Below are 15,818 nucleotides of genomic sequence, written 5' to 3'. Positions count from 1 at the left end.
TGTAAATAAAACCTGAGAAATATTTTTTCCCACAGTGATGCCTCTTGTACTTCGTCTTATCTTCTGGGAGATGCCTGTGTCATTTCTGGTCAACAAAACAATTGCTGGCTGAATAACAATAACTTTAAGTCAAACTTTGCCAGGAGTGTGAATAATTTCAGGCTTTACTGCACATATAAACTTTATATAGTCTGTCAATTCATGGCCGAGTTGCTGCGATTCCTGCACGTTTTCACTTTGCAAAATTACCCCTTACAGTTGATCGCGGAAGGAAGAAATTACACAAGCTGACTTTCTGCAGGGTGGCATCACATGCTCACATTCAGTGAGTTCTTAGAACGACACATTCTTTCAGTGTCTGTAAAAACAGGCAGCTGGCTTTTTTGTTTTCTTCATACACCTGTGGCAGTGGGACTGAAAGCACCTGAATGGCCTTTTGTCTGTAAACTGTAACTAAGGATTTTTTTGGAACTGTGAATCATGCAAAGCTTCTCGAGTATAGAAGTTGGCCAAGAAACCAGGACGTCACCTTTAAATTCAGATATTTGCAAACCTCTTATCTCTGGATCATAAAAACCAGATTGCCACATTCATGGGGTAGATCAGTTCAGTCAACTGACAAAACAGCTTCACAGAAAACTGCCAACTTTTTTATAATGAACTTTATTATCCGCAGCCAATAATACAGCTCAATTCAGAAAAACAAGCAAGTCAGTCTCACCAAAAACGTAATCTGTGAGAGGGAGAAAAGAAACTGATCATATACATTCAGCAGTGGAGCACAACAGCACAACAGAGTGGTACTTGTGTTGAATAAAGGAATGGTCTTCATATAATAATCAAAAATAGATAAAGCAGCAGAAAAAAAAAAAAACTCACAGTGAAGCGTGATGTCACACTCAGAAGGAATGATTTTATCTGATTCCCATTATTGTGGTCACAGCCAGGATTTATCTCATAAATCGTATTAATGCAGAATGCATCTGCATTGCCTTGTGCTCCAACAGATATTCAGATACAAACTTTCAAATGAGTAAACACTAAGGCTTCAGATGATGTCATATAGAAAAACAGTGGAGTGGCTTTAGAAATGTATTTTTATCTTTTTCTTCTGATGAGGGACTTGCTGTTCTGCTGTTCCCGCTCCAGATTTGAGTCCATGCAACTAACGTTTGGCACAGGAGGAAGCTTAAAGTATAAAGGAATAATGCCCCATCACACTAGAATCTACAATGGAAAAATGGTAATTAAAAGAAATATCTTCAATCTCAAAGTACCGCTGTTGCTTTTTTTCTGATTCACAAAACTAAAAGTACAACAGTTTCATACATACACACCACTTCAAGTCTCAGAAAATTAATAATAAAAAAAAACAATCTAAATATTACAAGGAACATGAATCATCAGAAACATTACTTGTGTGTTTTTATCATGCTGGTTTATTTATGTGAAATGGAATATTAATATGTGTGTGATCTTTAATGGTCATTCTCTTTTGGTTAATGGGATGTAGAGAGAAACAGTGAGGCTGCCCTTTGGATGCACATGTGAGGCTTTAAGTGAGCTTCATCTCTGAGGAGACGAAGATTACCAATGAAACATGTGCACAGAAGGAAAACTCAGTCCGCTGGAAATCAACTAGGCTCATAAACGCAGGGAAAAGATGGCCAAGCTTGGCCCTGAAAAGCAGATCATTTAAAGGCTAATTCTGATTTATTTAAATATGGTCTGTTCCCTATTATGACGCTATTATATCTCTGTGGGTTGCACAAGTTCTCGCTTCCTCAAAGCAGTAGCCTTTCAGGTGGAAAAGCCTAAAAGCTGCAGGTCCCCTTCCAGCTTTAAAAAGCATGCCTGGTACAGAGAATGGTTTTGGCCTCTATGGATCGTTTCCTCCTTCGTAACAACTGTGCAGTTTTTTTTTGTTTTTTGTTTTATTTTTTTTAGTAATTTGGATAATAATAGGATTTAAAGTTTGATTTGATTGACAGGTGTGCAGCTATATGCTAGTCCAGACCTCCAATAATTAACTACACTTCTAACATGTAGTTATCATTTGTAAACAGGTTCCATCAATGGAAATCATTAGTAATGCTAGTGTTTTGTGTAATTTTATTTCCAACCTGGCATATTATCAATGTTGTGTTTGCACTAACTAAAGCAGCAGAGAGGCTTTTTTCTAGAAGCAGGTGTAAATAACCTTTTTTAGGCTTTCATTCATTAAAGATGAGCTTACCAGCATTCCCTGCAGCAGCCTAATCTCTGTACACTGGGATTAGTAGGAAGAGAAAAGGCTCTTTCAGATCATCTCTGTTAGTGCTGAGACACAACAGACACAAATAAACCACAATTATTCTTTCAGGACTGACATTACGTCATGGATTGGAGGCTAAAGGCACAGCTCCCATTTATCTGGAAATCAGTGGAAGAAACCTGTCACACTGTCTCGATCACCTGCTGCAGCTAAAGCATCACTGAAGAAAATCTACTTCGCTCTCACATCCTTGAATCTGCATCTTGTTTGTAGAAATCACACCCATCCCAGGTAGATGATAACAGATTTCAATACCTGTGGACAAACCAGCCTCCACACTGTCAGCCTGAACTCTCCAGCTGTCATCAGTCTGTGGCTAAAACAAACCCTCTGCTTCGCTTGTGTTGTCTAACCTGTGACTGTAGTTTCAGCACCACTAAGCTGCCTCTTTACAAACTGTGGACTCAGGCAATAGTGGACTGTTTAGATCACGCTGTTAGGCTGATTCAAATATTAGGTATACAGAGCGGCAGAGCTGTAGAGCTAATTCATAAATGGTGTATTATGTATTTTATACCAATTTGTGTCTTTCAGTACCTCAAAGGAGGTCCAAAATTTACATCTCTAAAACCCTCTCTCCCCCCTCCACTGGACATATGGAGCTGACTCTTCACAGCACCAGGAAATGACTCGAGTAAAGAGCAGCAGGAAAAAGAGGGAGCAGAAAGAGGGTGGATGATGGAGAGGATGAGGGCAGGTAAGAGAGAGAAAGAGAGAAACAGACCCATGGTGGTGCTTGGGGTCAGTAAGGTGTATTGTCCTGCCTGTACAGGTGGTGGTGGGATTGGAACGGAGGCTTGAGCCCCTGCAGGATTTCAGCTCTCGGCTCTGACTCAGGACCTGGCTGCAGCTCATTTCTCCCTGTAGTACAGCAGGTACATCTTCAGAGGCTCGGGCAGCGGCAGCCCCAGGATCCTTTCTCTCAGGATGTTCACGGCGGGCTGGGGTCGGAGCAGCTCACCCGTCTCCTTCTCCTCCTCCTCTTCCTGCTCCTCCTCTTCATCCTCTTCCTCCACCGTCTCCTCCTCCTCCACCACCACTGCCCCGCCTCCAGATCCCCTCCCCACCCTCCTACCCCCTCTCATCTGCCGCCTCGCCTCCCTCTCTCCTGCCTCCTCCTCTTCCTCTGCTCCTCGTCCTCCTTGGTTGTTGTTGTTGTCCAGGGAAGCGGGGCCGATCCCACTGCTGGCTACCACCTGCCGGGTGGCTAGGACAAGGGCGTTGCAGTGGCGCCGGTTGACCCTCCTGCGTTTGAAGCGAGGGCCATACTTATGGAGCCCTGCCACCGCCAAGCCCCTGCCAACGCTGAATGAGGAGCCTCGGCCACGGGAGTGGCTGTCTCCTCCATCCGTGGTCACTCTGAGGGTGTGGCGGATGCAGATACGGGCCAGTTCCTGTAATGATCGCACCTCATACTTGGCTGAAATGTTGAGAATCGCAAGTCAACATCAGGGAAAGGAAAACAGTGAGAAGAAATGGAGGAAGAGAAATGAGACTCACGTAGCGGGGCAGTCTTGGGTTTGTTGTTTGTGCTGTGTTTGGGCAGGACCAGAGGGGCGAAGGACACAGAGATGATCTTTTTGGTCTCCCAGCTGTTCGATCCTGTTCGAGTGATCTTGGTCAACTGCATAAAACACAAGGACAGAGTCTTCTTCCTTAATGGTTTTGTGTATATAAATGATTTTTTTTCATTGGATTTCATTCAATAACATCAAGCATCTTTATATTTAGAGTTCATCTATAAGTTTATGCATAATGCTCCATTCATGCAGGATCAGGAGAATCAGAAGTGCAGTAATGTGCCACAAACTGCAGTTCCACTGGAGCTCCAAAAGCGAGGCAAAGCCCACTGACTCCCGTGTCAAAATGCCAAACTTAGCAGCATTAAAAGCATCTTTGCAGCCTGCTACACTTACAAGTTTGTGCAGTTGGTGCCTCGTGGGTCATTTTCATGAAGTTATCTGACAAAAAAATAGGAGCTGCAGTGTGACACATCCCATTCAAAAAGTTTGTGCTTCACTGCTGTGATCTTAATTATTCCCTCTTTTGTTTACCATGTATGCAACCAGAGCCAGCTGACATGAGACCAGCCAACAGACTGAAACTGTGCCAAATGTGGGGCCTACAGATTCTACATAGAGACAGAAGATCAGTGAAATTATATTATCAGGACTTTACTATATGCAGACACCTGTTTACAGAGATTATCTCTTGAACATTCAGACACAGTTACATATAAATAAATGTGTACAAAAAGTTATACATCATGGAGACTCAGACAGAGCACAAACCTTTTCCTCGAGAGGCATCACCAGGATGCCTCCCACCTTGAGCAGGTTCTTCATATAATCCTCATGCTCTTTCTGCACGCCGGCTCCACAGTACACCCTGTCATACTGACGGCTCTCTGGAGGGATCTCCAGGCAGTTTCCCACCACGAAGGACGGCTCACAGAACTCAAACCTGAAGAGAGACACAGCAGCAATGCAAAACAAGCCGTGCGGGAGAAAAAAAAACTAAATGCCGACGACACATCTGGAGACCTACTTGTCAAAACTGTCACTGGTTTTGATGAAGGAGTCGAGCTTCTGGTAGGCGTACTCGATCACATCTGCATGTAACTCTATGCCATGATTCACTCCAAAGGGCCCTGCAACAGTCAGCAGTTTTTAATCAACCTCCCTGATATGGACTGATACATGTTTGCAATTACAGAGTATGTGATTCTTCCTTTAGTCTTACTAAAACTGTTTTAAAAGCGGCATTAAAAACACACCAGTAGAACAGGCTGATAAAGACACTTCAGTTGTTCTATTTCTACATGTAAACTCATGACTTTCACAATACATTTCATATTTATAACAGTTCAGAAGTGTATGCATTCTGTGATGTAGACTTTGCTGTGAGTAAGACAAGAAGATGCAAGGCAAAGTGTGTGCCAGTATTCTAAAAAAATGATTTTATTGGGCTCAGCTTGTTTCACACGGGTTATAGAGGGTGCTTTAAAGGAGACACATGACACCCATGTCTAACTCTACTAGAGGAGCTTTGTGTAATTCACACAATCTATTTCATTCTGTCTGAAATAAGCCATTTGAGCTCCCTGCCTTTGAGGCTAAAGTCAACTTTCTGAGTGTCTGCCCCCCATAAGCAAAAGATTTGAACAGCAGGTGGTGGGGGCCTCTGTGCTCACAGTCGGAGCTGTGTGCTTGAGATGATCATATTAGTTATAGCCACCCACACTGACATCACAAAGAGCAGAGAGTTCACAAAACTGTCTAAAACTGAGCTTCTGGCCCACATGTATGTTTACCAACCGTAACAGTGTATCTATGACAGAAAATAATAGGTCCACATAGTTACTGATTACTGCACTTTTGAAGGGTTTTCAGGCAGCCTTCACCTGATGCAAAACCCTCCAGCAAGAGTACCAACAGAGGCTAGAAAGCGAAATCGTACTTCTCCCATATTAGCTTCTCTTCACTGGCTCCCTGTAAAAAAAATCCCTTTAAAATCCTTACCCTAACATGTAGCGTCCCGAACGATCAGGCCCTATTATCGTAATAGATGATGATGATAAATACTTTATTTTTCCCATATTGTTGGAATTCTTTTGTTACAGCAGTTGAAATGATACTGCTGCTGCTAATTAATAAAATTTAGCAGATGATTCTCTGCCACACAGAAAAGTGTATAAAGTGTGATAGCATGTGCTATGACACATTTCCTACAGTACATCTATAATTGTTGCAGTGCTGCTGAGAAGACACCTGTCCAGTAAGTGGTGCAGAGACTGTTATTTTCAGTGGCCTCCTCTCCATTACAGCTTCACAAGTGTCCAGTCTGCAGTCAGTCACCAGCCTTCCTAATAGGTTTACTCAGTCTGGTGGTGTCACCAGCTCCGATGCTGCTCCACAGCAAAGCACACTGTCCTCACCACAACTGAGTGACAGAAAATCTCCATCGTTCTGATGCACACACTGAAGGAGCTCAACTTTTTTAATGAAAAAGAGCGTTTTTTGTATACAGCCTCTGTGTTGGTCTTCCAGTTCAGTCTGCTGTTGATGTGGATGTTCAGGAACTCCACCACACCAACATCCCTTCCCAGGATAGACATGGGTCCTGTGCCCATCCTCCTCCTTTTGAAGTTGACCTCCAGCTCTCTGATCTTATTCACATTCAGAAGCAGACCACTCCACAAAATCATCCACTAGTGCTTTATCCTCCTCCTCCTCCTGCCCATCACTAGTACATCCAGCCACTGTAGAATCACTGTAGAGTATTTCTATAGGTGGTAAGACACAAAGTTGCACTGAAAGTCTGAGGTGTACAAGGTGAACAGGAATGGAAACAGGACGTCCCCTGTGGAGCTCCTGGACTGTACATCAAAAAACCAGACCAAGCACGGCCCAGTGTCATATACTGCAGCCTGTCAGGTAGTCAATAATCCATGAGATGGTGCACGTTTACTGTTGTGTTAAATGCACTTGAGAAATCAAAGAAGACTAGTCTCCCCAGTACCTTCATCGCTTGTGTTGTGAGGGTAACTGGTTAATAATCATTAAGCTCTGAAGGGCTGACTTCTTCAACACAGGAACTACGGTATGTAGTAATCAGCTGGCATGAGATCAGTCGTGTTTTCCATAACACAAAAGATGTTCACTCGCAACAGTGAAGCCAATCCCTTTATCTTTGCTGTAGACATCACCTCGGCTGTGTTTCACAGTTGAGCTCATATGTTTAGGATCATGAGCAGATCCTTTCTTTCTCCAAACTTTAGCCTTTTCACTGGGAACGGAGTTTCTGAGTCTGGCCTTCCTCTTCTTCTTGCTAATTAGTGGTTTGCATCTTCTGGTGAAGTCTCTGTGCTTCTGTTCATGAAGTCTTCTGTGAACAATAGATTGTGATACCTTCACTCCTGCCCTCTGGAGGTCGCTGATGAGGTCACTAACAGCTGTTTTAGGGTCTTTCTTTACAGCACTTAAAGTGTTTCTGTCATCAGCTGCTGCTGTTTTCCTCTTCTACCTGTTCCACGTCTGTTAGTACACCTGTGACAACCTTCTTCTTCAGGACGTTCCAAACTGTGGTACTGACTATGGCCAATGTTTGTTCACTGGCTCTGATTGATTTTCCATCTTCTCTCAGCTTCACAGTTACTTGTTTCTCGCCCACAGACAGCTCTCTGGTTTTCATGTTGCTTCCTCCTCTAACTATAAATACACAGCCTGCACAGGCAGAACCCAAATCTGAAACTGACATTCAGCATTATTTATTGTTTGAATAATAAATGTAACAGGACACACCTGGGCAACAAAGCACACCTGTCGCTCACATGTTCCAATACTTTTGCTCATATGAAAAATGGGTGGGTTCAGACAAAAGGTGCTATCGTCTGAGCTGTGTGTCAGATCCAGATGGAAATACCTGGAAATAAAAACTGAGACTTTGGTCTTTTGTCTCATAATCATATTTTAATGTTAAACCCAAATGTCTTCAGTCTGCAGTAAAAATAAAGCGATTGGCCTCTCTGTTCCTATACTTTTGGAGGGGAGTGTATGGATTTATATATTTTTGCATGCATTTTGTTCTTTTCTCTTTTTGCTCCTCTTCCTTCTCTTATATCTTCCTCACAGTGGCTGCTCCTGCCTGGTTCCACCAAGTGTTTGCTAATTGTCTGATTGTTGGGTTTCTCTCTCATATTGTAAGGTCTTTATTGTATAATATAAAAAGCCTTGAGATGACTGTTGTTATGAAATGTTACTATATAAATACAGTACCAGTCAAAAGTTTGGACACACTCTCCCATTCACTGAATCAAAAGCATTACTGCTTCTCCGAACATGCAGATATGAAACTCATATTTTCACTCACCCAGAAAACACCATTATGGAAGTCTATTGTGAATAAATTATTTCATAAACCCACATAGACAGCATAGGAAAAAAGATGCTCCTTTTAAAAAATATTGCTAAAAAAAATATTTTTGGTTTTCTTCAGTATCAAAGTAATCCAGTGACAGATGTCTCTGCAAGCTAATGGCTAATTTGGTGTACTTTAAATAGTAAATATACTATATATGCTGATTTAAAAAAAAGGGTGGGGTGGGGGGTCAACAGAGCTGCTTCACATGTGACAGTGTCAGATGTAAATCCAGAGAGCTCAAAGAAAGATGGAAGCACGTACCCAGAATGAGGCCGACCATAGTGCTGAGGTAGCCTGTCCCACTGCCAAGGTTGAGGAAGGAGAGTCCAGGGTGGAGATCCAAAGCCTCCATCACCTCAGAGTAAATACACGGAGCAGACAGGTGGATGTTTCCATGCCGCCATGCCAGATCCTGAAGACAACAACAGTATATACATTTACCAGCCTGGACCCCTATTGGCTGATTCCACAGACTTTGATCGTGCTGACCTTATATGCGTTATCCCGGTATTCATCCAGGTAATAGTCCGCTCGGTCGATAGCTCGGAAAGCCCGCTCCACTAGATCTGAGCGGATGTAATAAGCCTCCTTAAGGTTGTCAATCAAGTCGTCATTGTCCTCACCGGCACTCACAGCTCCACCCATCCTGACTGAAGACAAGAGCACAAAGCACTGGTTCACATTTCCATTAGCTCGTCATGCTTGTGTTTTCTTCACTCTTTCTGGCTCTTTAAGTTCATTCGTTAATGAGGGACTTCTAGACTGGTGCCATCTCACACCACAAGTTTACTCCCTTTAAAATTTTCCTAATGATAGTGTCAACAAGCAATAAGAAAATATGCCAGTGGGTTCTGAAATAATCTGCAAGAAAAGAGAGATAAACAGGCAGTAATCAAAGTTAACAGGCTCTAAAACGACTTCTTTCTAACCTTCAGTGAAAAGTTACAACACATCAGATTAAACAATAAGAATCATTTAAGTAAGTAAATTAGATACAGTGTTCTGGACTCATGGCAGTATAAGTTATTCAGAATCCGATATTTTATATGCAGATGAATGTCATCAAGCTTTTGTTCAACAAAGAAGCTGAAGACAACCTATTTCTGTTTCTAGTAATACTAATACAGTTCTTCTTTGTAGACACATATTCATCCACTCAGTTTTGTAAGCAGACAGATGAAATGAATGGGGGGGGGGGGGGGGGGGGGGGGGGTCCTTCTAACGGTCTCTTGAGGTTGACATTAAAAGTGAGTCAGTGCCCACAGACTAAAACAGACAAAGCATGCTCTTAACATGGTTTGTCTCTACAGCTAATTGTTCCCTTCATATCAAGTTTATGGCAGGTTATTTTTTTAATAACTCAACCAATTAGATTTTATTAAGACTTAAACTTTGGCCACTTTCTGAATATTCCTACACAGGAAGTCATCGCCACTAGCTGTGTGCTGAGCCTCACCTCTGCTGATTCTGAACTGGACCCTTTGCTCTGGTTAGAGCTGTTGCCTTTTGGAGCATTTTTATGGAATTATCTGATAAATAATATGACTTGTTGTAAGATACAGACCAAAAGAAATCTGTGCTTCAGTTTTGCTGAGAGGAATTCTACATTTCATCAGTCTGTCATTAGCGGGCGTATAGTATCCTTACAGTCAGTGGATGCGCATTGCTAATCAAGCCTTCTCCTCTCAGTAATGCCACTTTTGGCTCCAAACAATTAACATGACACTAATGTTGAGTCTTTGAACTAATGGCTGCCACGCCACTGTGGCTACTTCCATCTTTTATATACAGTCACTGGCCAAGACACATCAAAGGGCCCTGATCCGCCTGGATGAGAAAGGCAGTACACTAGATCTCTGTGTATCAACTCCCTGTATTGTATTTGCACTATCTTTCTGGGCAGTTTTCATCTTTAGAAGACATTTTGGGTCTCAATTCTGGACATTTTATGGTGAACATTTTGCATTTCATTTGGGTTATTTTGTCTTTCTTAATGTTTGCCTTGTGTTTTGACTAAAATCAATCTACTTTTCTGCCATATTGCTCTGTCCTTTAACCTTTAAATTAAAATCGTTACAAGAATGTTTTAAGAATTAAATGATTAAATTGGAGCAGAATGGTATCAGACATTTTCCTTTGTTCTAACTTAAACGGGGTACATTTTGGATAAACTCCAGGATAATCTGATGTCACAAAATAGTTGTTACTGGCTCAAAATGTTTCCAGGGGAATAACCCTGATGCAAGCACAGTGAGAGGGTTAGGTGAGGCTTTTAGCAGCAGACTGTGACTAAGATGTGACTGTTAAAAACAGCACCAGAGGGCAATGCCAAAGGACAGAGATCACTGCAGGGTGCTCTGTCTGCCAAATGTTGGATGCCCTCATTTGGCCATAAAAGAAGAAAGGACTGAATGCATTTAACAACAGAGGATGTACTGTCTTTGGTGCAGCTGCAGAGTTGACTTATAAAAAGAAAGTGTCAGGTGGTGAACTGACCCGAAGGAACGGGAATTCTTGAATTTGATTTAGTAGGATGGGGATCCAGAATAAGAGGCTGTCCCTGTGAGTCTGATCAGTCTGCATTTTGTTTTCTTGTTGTTTTTTTGGACTGTGGACACAAACGGCCACTACACGGCGCTGCAGGTCATTTTGTCATATGGTATCAAACTAAGTGGTTTAGTAGGCTAGTAGGGTACACACTTCCTGCCAAACAATGCCATCTGAGTTTCGCTGTTTTTTCCCGATGTAGTGGACTAGCTAACACGCCCTTCCTGTTCTTTACATGGTTTTCACGTCGAGTATAAAGTCGGGCTCCAGCCGGGACCTCCAACTCCAGCAGGTCTCCCTGTCTGCATGCTGCTGCCGCCGCCGCGGTGCCATTTGCGCCACTCAGGTGATCCAGTTTCGAACCCCCCCACAAAAAAATCGAGCTCTACGGATCCAATAATCACCCAGCATAAAGGATAATGCATAATGCACCCGTAACAGACCTCCATGCAACGACAAGGTCAACACAAACAGAAACACAACTGCATTCGTATCTTTGCTGGAAGATAAGAAAAATCGAGAGAAGAATAAGAGCAGCGAGCTGCTGCTGGTCTGCAGGCACACACAACACGGATGAAGTTAAGCTTATACCTCGTAGAAATGCCGCCTGTTATTCTCTGTCTCTGCGCTTTTCCTTGTATTCAGCCTTTTGTTGTTGGGGGATCCACTCAGAAACACATCACTGCTGGATGTAAACATTCGGCCAGCTGACGCTCTGACGTCAGACGCAACACACGCAGAATAACGGCCAGAGGAGGATGGCCTACTTTTCAGCACTGTGGGCTGTGGAAGTGGAACAGTCCAGATGCGGCTGAAAACCGACGGAGAGCGGCAGTGAGAACAAAACAGCTCCGCGCATGTTTATGGAGGTTCTTTATTGTTTCCACTCTGCTGGGCACAACTCTGCTTTTTTAACTAAGCATGGGTCTTTGACCTGATTGGCCTGTAAACCTTACTGTCACCACCTTACTTGCTCATTAAATAATTAATGAATTAGATTAGCTTTGATAGTTGCTTTCTTCTAAGTTCCTAGCTTGTATGCAAAACTGTGCAAAAGTCTTATTTTGTATTTTGTTAGGAAAATGGGAAATATGTGCAGGAATTTGTTGAAAAGTGTGCAAACATTATAACAAGCTCAGTCAAGTCAATATTTGCTATGTTCACCTTTATTCTTCAGTGCAGCCTGAACTCTCAGACAAGCTTTCTTGTTATTTCTTGAAGTGGTCTTCACAAATAGTTCTCCAGGTTTCTTGAAAGACATTCAAAGCTCTTCTTTGGATGTTGGCTGCCTTTTGTTCCATTCTCTGTCAAGATGATCCCAGAGGTCTGGGCTCTGGGGGGGTCAGTCCATCACTGATAGAGTACCATTGTCTGTTTTTCTATCCAGGTATGCTTTTACTGCATTGGAAGCACATTTGGGATCATTGTCGTGCTGAAATATGAAGCCGTTGTCATTCACATGCTTTCCAGATGGTATTGCATGGTGAGTCTAAATCTGCTAGCACTTTTTTTTGTCATAATTCATAATTCCATCAGTTTTGGCTGAATTGCAGCCCAATCACAGAACCGCTGCCTTGTTTTACAGATGGCTGTAAACACTAACTGTACTCCTTTTCTGAACTTGTCTTTACATATTGACAATTTGAACCAAAACTTTCATATTTGAATTTATTACACCATATAACCTGTTGCCGCTGATTTTTAGTCCAGTTACTGTGTGATTTGGCATACCAGCCCTTCCTTAAGAATAACTTTGTGACAGCCAGCCATCCATTGAAACCTTTTCTAATGAGGCTTCAGTGAACAGTAGATGGATTAAGAGACTGGAAGGTGCTGGAAAGACTGGTTCTGGCCCAGCTTAGCTTGCAGGTGAAACATGTTCTCGACCCTCTTCAGTTTGTTTACCAGCCTCGTGTGGGGGTGGATGATGCAGTTACTTACCTGTTGCAGTGTGCTCACTCTCACCTGGGTGGTACTGGTGGCATGGTGAGAATCATGTTTTTTGATTTTTCTAGTGCCTTAAAAGCAGTACAACCTCCAATCTGAAGCTGCTCAGGATGGTGTCACCACATCTGCTGTCTCCTGAATTGCAGACTGTCAGAGATGCCTCAGTTTGTACGGCTGGGGGGAACCCTGTCTGATGTGGTGGTCTACAATACTGGGGCACCACAGGGGACAGTTCTATCTCCATTCCTGTTTACCTTGTTCACCTCAGATTTCCAGTACAACAGTGAAACGTGCCACCTGCAGAAGATCTCTGATGGCACTGCAGTGGTTGGGTGTATTAACTGTGGGCAGGAGTCAGAGTACAGGTAGCTGGTGAGGAGCTTTGTGGTCCAGCAGAAATCACTTCCTCCTCAGTGTCAGCAAGACAAAAGAGATGGTGGTTGACTTCCAGAGGAATAAAACTGCGACTAAGCCCATTAACATCTTGGGAGAGGACGTGGAAATGGTGGACAGCTACAGGTACCTGGGCGTTCACCTGACTGACAAACTGGACTGGAGGACCAACTGTGATGCTGTGTATAGGAAGGGGATGAGCAGAATCTACTTTCTAAGGAAGCTCAGATCCTTCAATGTGTGCAGCAAGATGTTGGAGATCTACCAGTCTGCGATAGTGAGCACCATCTACTTTGCTGTTGTCTGCTGGGGGGGGGACTGGAACTGATTCGCAAGGCTGGAACCATCATAGGGCAGAATTTGGAGACATTTGAGTCAGTGAGAGACAGGAGGTCACTGTCTCTCACTGACTGCTCTCCATCATGGACCACCATCTCACCCACTCCACTCCACACTAATGAGGCAGCAGAGCTCCTTCTCCCTCAGACTGATTTAACCTCACTGCCATAAAGAACACTTCAGGAAAGGTGACAGCCACTGGGCTGGCCTTGTTTTCTTATTGCTGGTGTCTACTTTTTTCAGGTAACTAGTAGGTGGAGCTCACCCAATGTCAGATGTAGCACACCTGAGCATGTCAAGCTCAGGTGTGCTATAAAGCAGCCCTGCCAGGACCTACTGCAGGCTCCTTTTTGATCCTCTTGGCTTGGCTGATAGTATTTTGGCACATTCTCACACATACTTCCTCTATGCATTCAAATATGGGATGCACACTGATATGCTGACAATCATTCTTTATCATTTAAAAAAAAAAACTGCCAAATTAATGTTTCCAGAAGCTGTAATTGTTCAGATAACATTTTGTTTTGTTTTGTTTTAACATGGCAGCAAATTGTAACTTTAAAGTGTTGTTGGCGGCGCGCACAGACGCAGCGGCTCACGGCTCTTCCTTTTCGTGCTCTTTATTCAAATTTAACATTTCTGTAAAGGCTATGGACAGAAAAATTGACATTTCCATTGAGTGACTCTTGAAGCAATTTATCTGAAAATCCAGTTTTTTGGAACTTGTGCCTCTTTCCCGATACACACAGTTTGGCATAGTTTCAAATATCTGCAACTATCCCAGTGTTTACTCTTTTCGATTTGAATATTTTATTGTGTTAGACCGGGACAGCTCTGTTCCTAAATAGACCGCTGAGGATTTGATCACTAGACAAACATCGTGCAAACTTCTACTTAACTGTAAAACACACATCTGGAAATGCTGGAAGACATTTATGGTTCTCATCAGCTTTGCAGAGTGTGAATGCTGCTTTTCCTCATGTTCTTAAGTCCTGATGAATTCACTGATGTCCTGCTATGAATAGAATTTCATTCTAGACACTAACAAAGCAAAAAATTTCCAATGTAACAGATATGAAGCAATGGTAATACTTACTGATAACTTGTGTTTTGACAGAAGGATAGAAGGAAAAAAGTGGGTGAAAGGAATCATAAAGATAGTCATTCAGTTGTAAATGGTAAATGGACTAGTTCTTATATAGCGCTTTTCTACTCAGTCAGAGCACTCAAAGCGCTAGTTGTTGTGGGACTGACACAGCAACAGCAAAGAGTTCTGAGGAGTTTCTGGAAAAACCCCATTTCTCTCTTCTTTTCTTCTTGGGTTTAATTTCTTCACAGTTCACTGTAACACTGAAAACTGGCATGAATGCTTCAGACATTGATAGATGTCATTGCTTCTTCACAGGGCTGAACCTCAGTTAAAGGCAGACTTTCAGGATTGTTTTTTTCCTGGTCCTGAACCTCAGTTAAGGATGGAGGTTTTAGCAGAGGGTTCCACAGGTACGGTAATATTTAAGCCATCTTGAATTCTCGATGGGCTTTGAGCAGCAGGTGTGTGACCATCTAGCTTGCTGGTGATCTGGGGATGAAAGATCTCGTAAATGTGTTTCTTTGCTACACCAGCAATTGTAGTGAGCAGCACTGGTGCAAAGTTAGAAATGCTGTTGGGCAGTATGGCGAGTGGGTATTGCTCTCTTATTTCTGTCAGGACGGTCTGGACCACATCATCTCTGATGGAGCGGGAGAAGATGGCCTGGCTTTCCATTGCTGTGAGACCTTATCCAAAATGGCCTTTGTGACACTAGAGCAGAGTATGCTCAGACTCTGGGATGCCATGTTTAAGAGGGGTTGGGAAGGAAGCTGCCAGAAGCCATGCAGAACTCGGGGAACTTCATGTGCGGTGTGCAGTCTGGAGGTCTCTGCTTCCTGCTGCTTCTCTTTGAGGAGCTCAATGTAGTTTTTTAACATGCTGAGGAGTTTAGGATTTCTGTAGATTAAGGTTATATGTGTTGTTTTAATCCCAGAAATAGTGAAACATGGTAGTTGAACTGTTAATAATTGTTTGTCAAATGTGACTCACTGAAATTCAGGAGGTTTGGCTTCTGGAAATTTGAGGAGCATCTGGGCTTGGAACTCATTTTATTACTGACGTTTACGGCCCACACCTGGAACAAAAACACAATAAAGTGCATTTTTGTTTGGAAAAAAATCTACAAATGACTCCAAGTCTCATCAGCTTCCTAGTCTTACCAGTTTGAGAAGAGGTTTGGCCTCTTTTTCCTCCAAACAAAACAGGTTTTATGTCAGCATTTAAACTTCATTACAAATAGACTTTGAGGTGTGAGCTGGATGGTCT

At 42.8% G+C, this 15,818-nt stretch overlaps 1 protein-coding gene across 1 annotated transcript; it reads right to left on the bottom strand.

Annotated features, from left to right (window-relative positions):
- Positions 1–2,798: 2,798 nt before the first annotated feature.
- Positions 2,799–11,513, bottom strand: pcmtd2b (protein-L-isoaspartate (D-aspartate) O-methyltransferase domain containing 2b). The gene is made up of 7 exons (XM_030734563.1): positions 11,375–11,513; positions 8,726–8,886; positions 8,498–8,648; positions 4,862–4,964; positions 4,606–4,777; positions 3,815–3,938; positions 2,799–3,734 (listed from the first exon to the last, which is right to left on the bottom strand). Exons 2-7 carry the CDS (start codon positions 8,879–8,881, stop codon positions 3,166–3,168), a joined length of 1,275 nt encoding a protein of 424 aa, XP_030590423.1. The 5' UTR covers positions 8,882–8,886; positions 11,375–11,513; the 3' UTR covers positions 2,799–3,165.
- Positions 11,514–15,818: the final 4,305 nt, after the last annotated feature.

Source organism: Archocentrus centrarchus, chromosome 7 (assembly GCF_007364275.1).
Source record: "Archocentrus centrarchus isolate MPI-CPG fArcCen1 chromosome 7, fArcCen1, whole genome shotgun sequence".
In the NCBI taxonomy this organism is placed as follows: Eukaryota; Metazoa; Chordata; class Actinopteri; order Cichliformes; family Cichlidae; genus Archocentrus; species Archocentrus centrarchus.
This window is presented reverse-complemented; position numbering and strand designations above follow the sequence as displayed.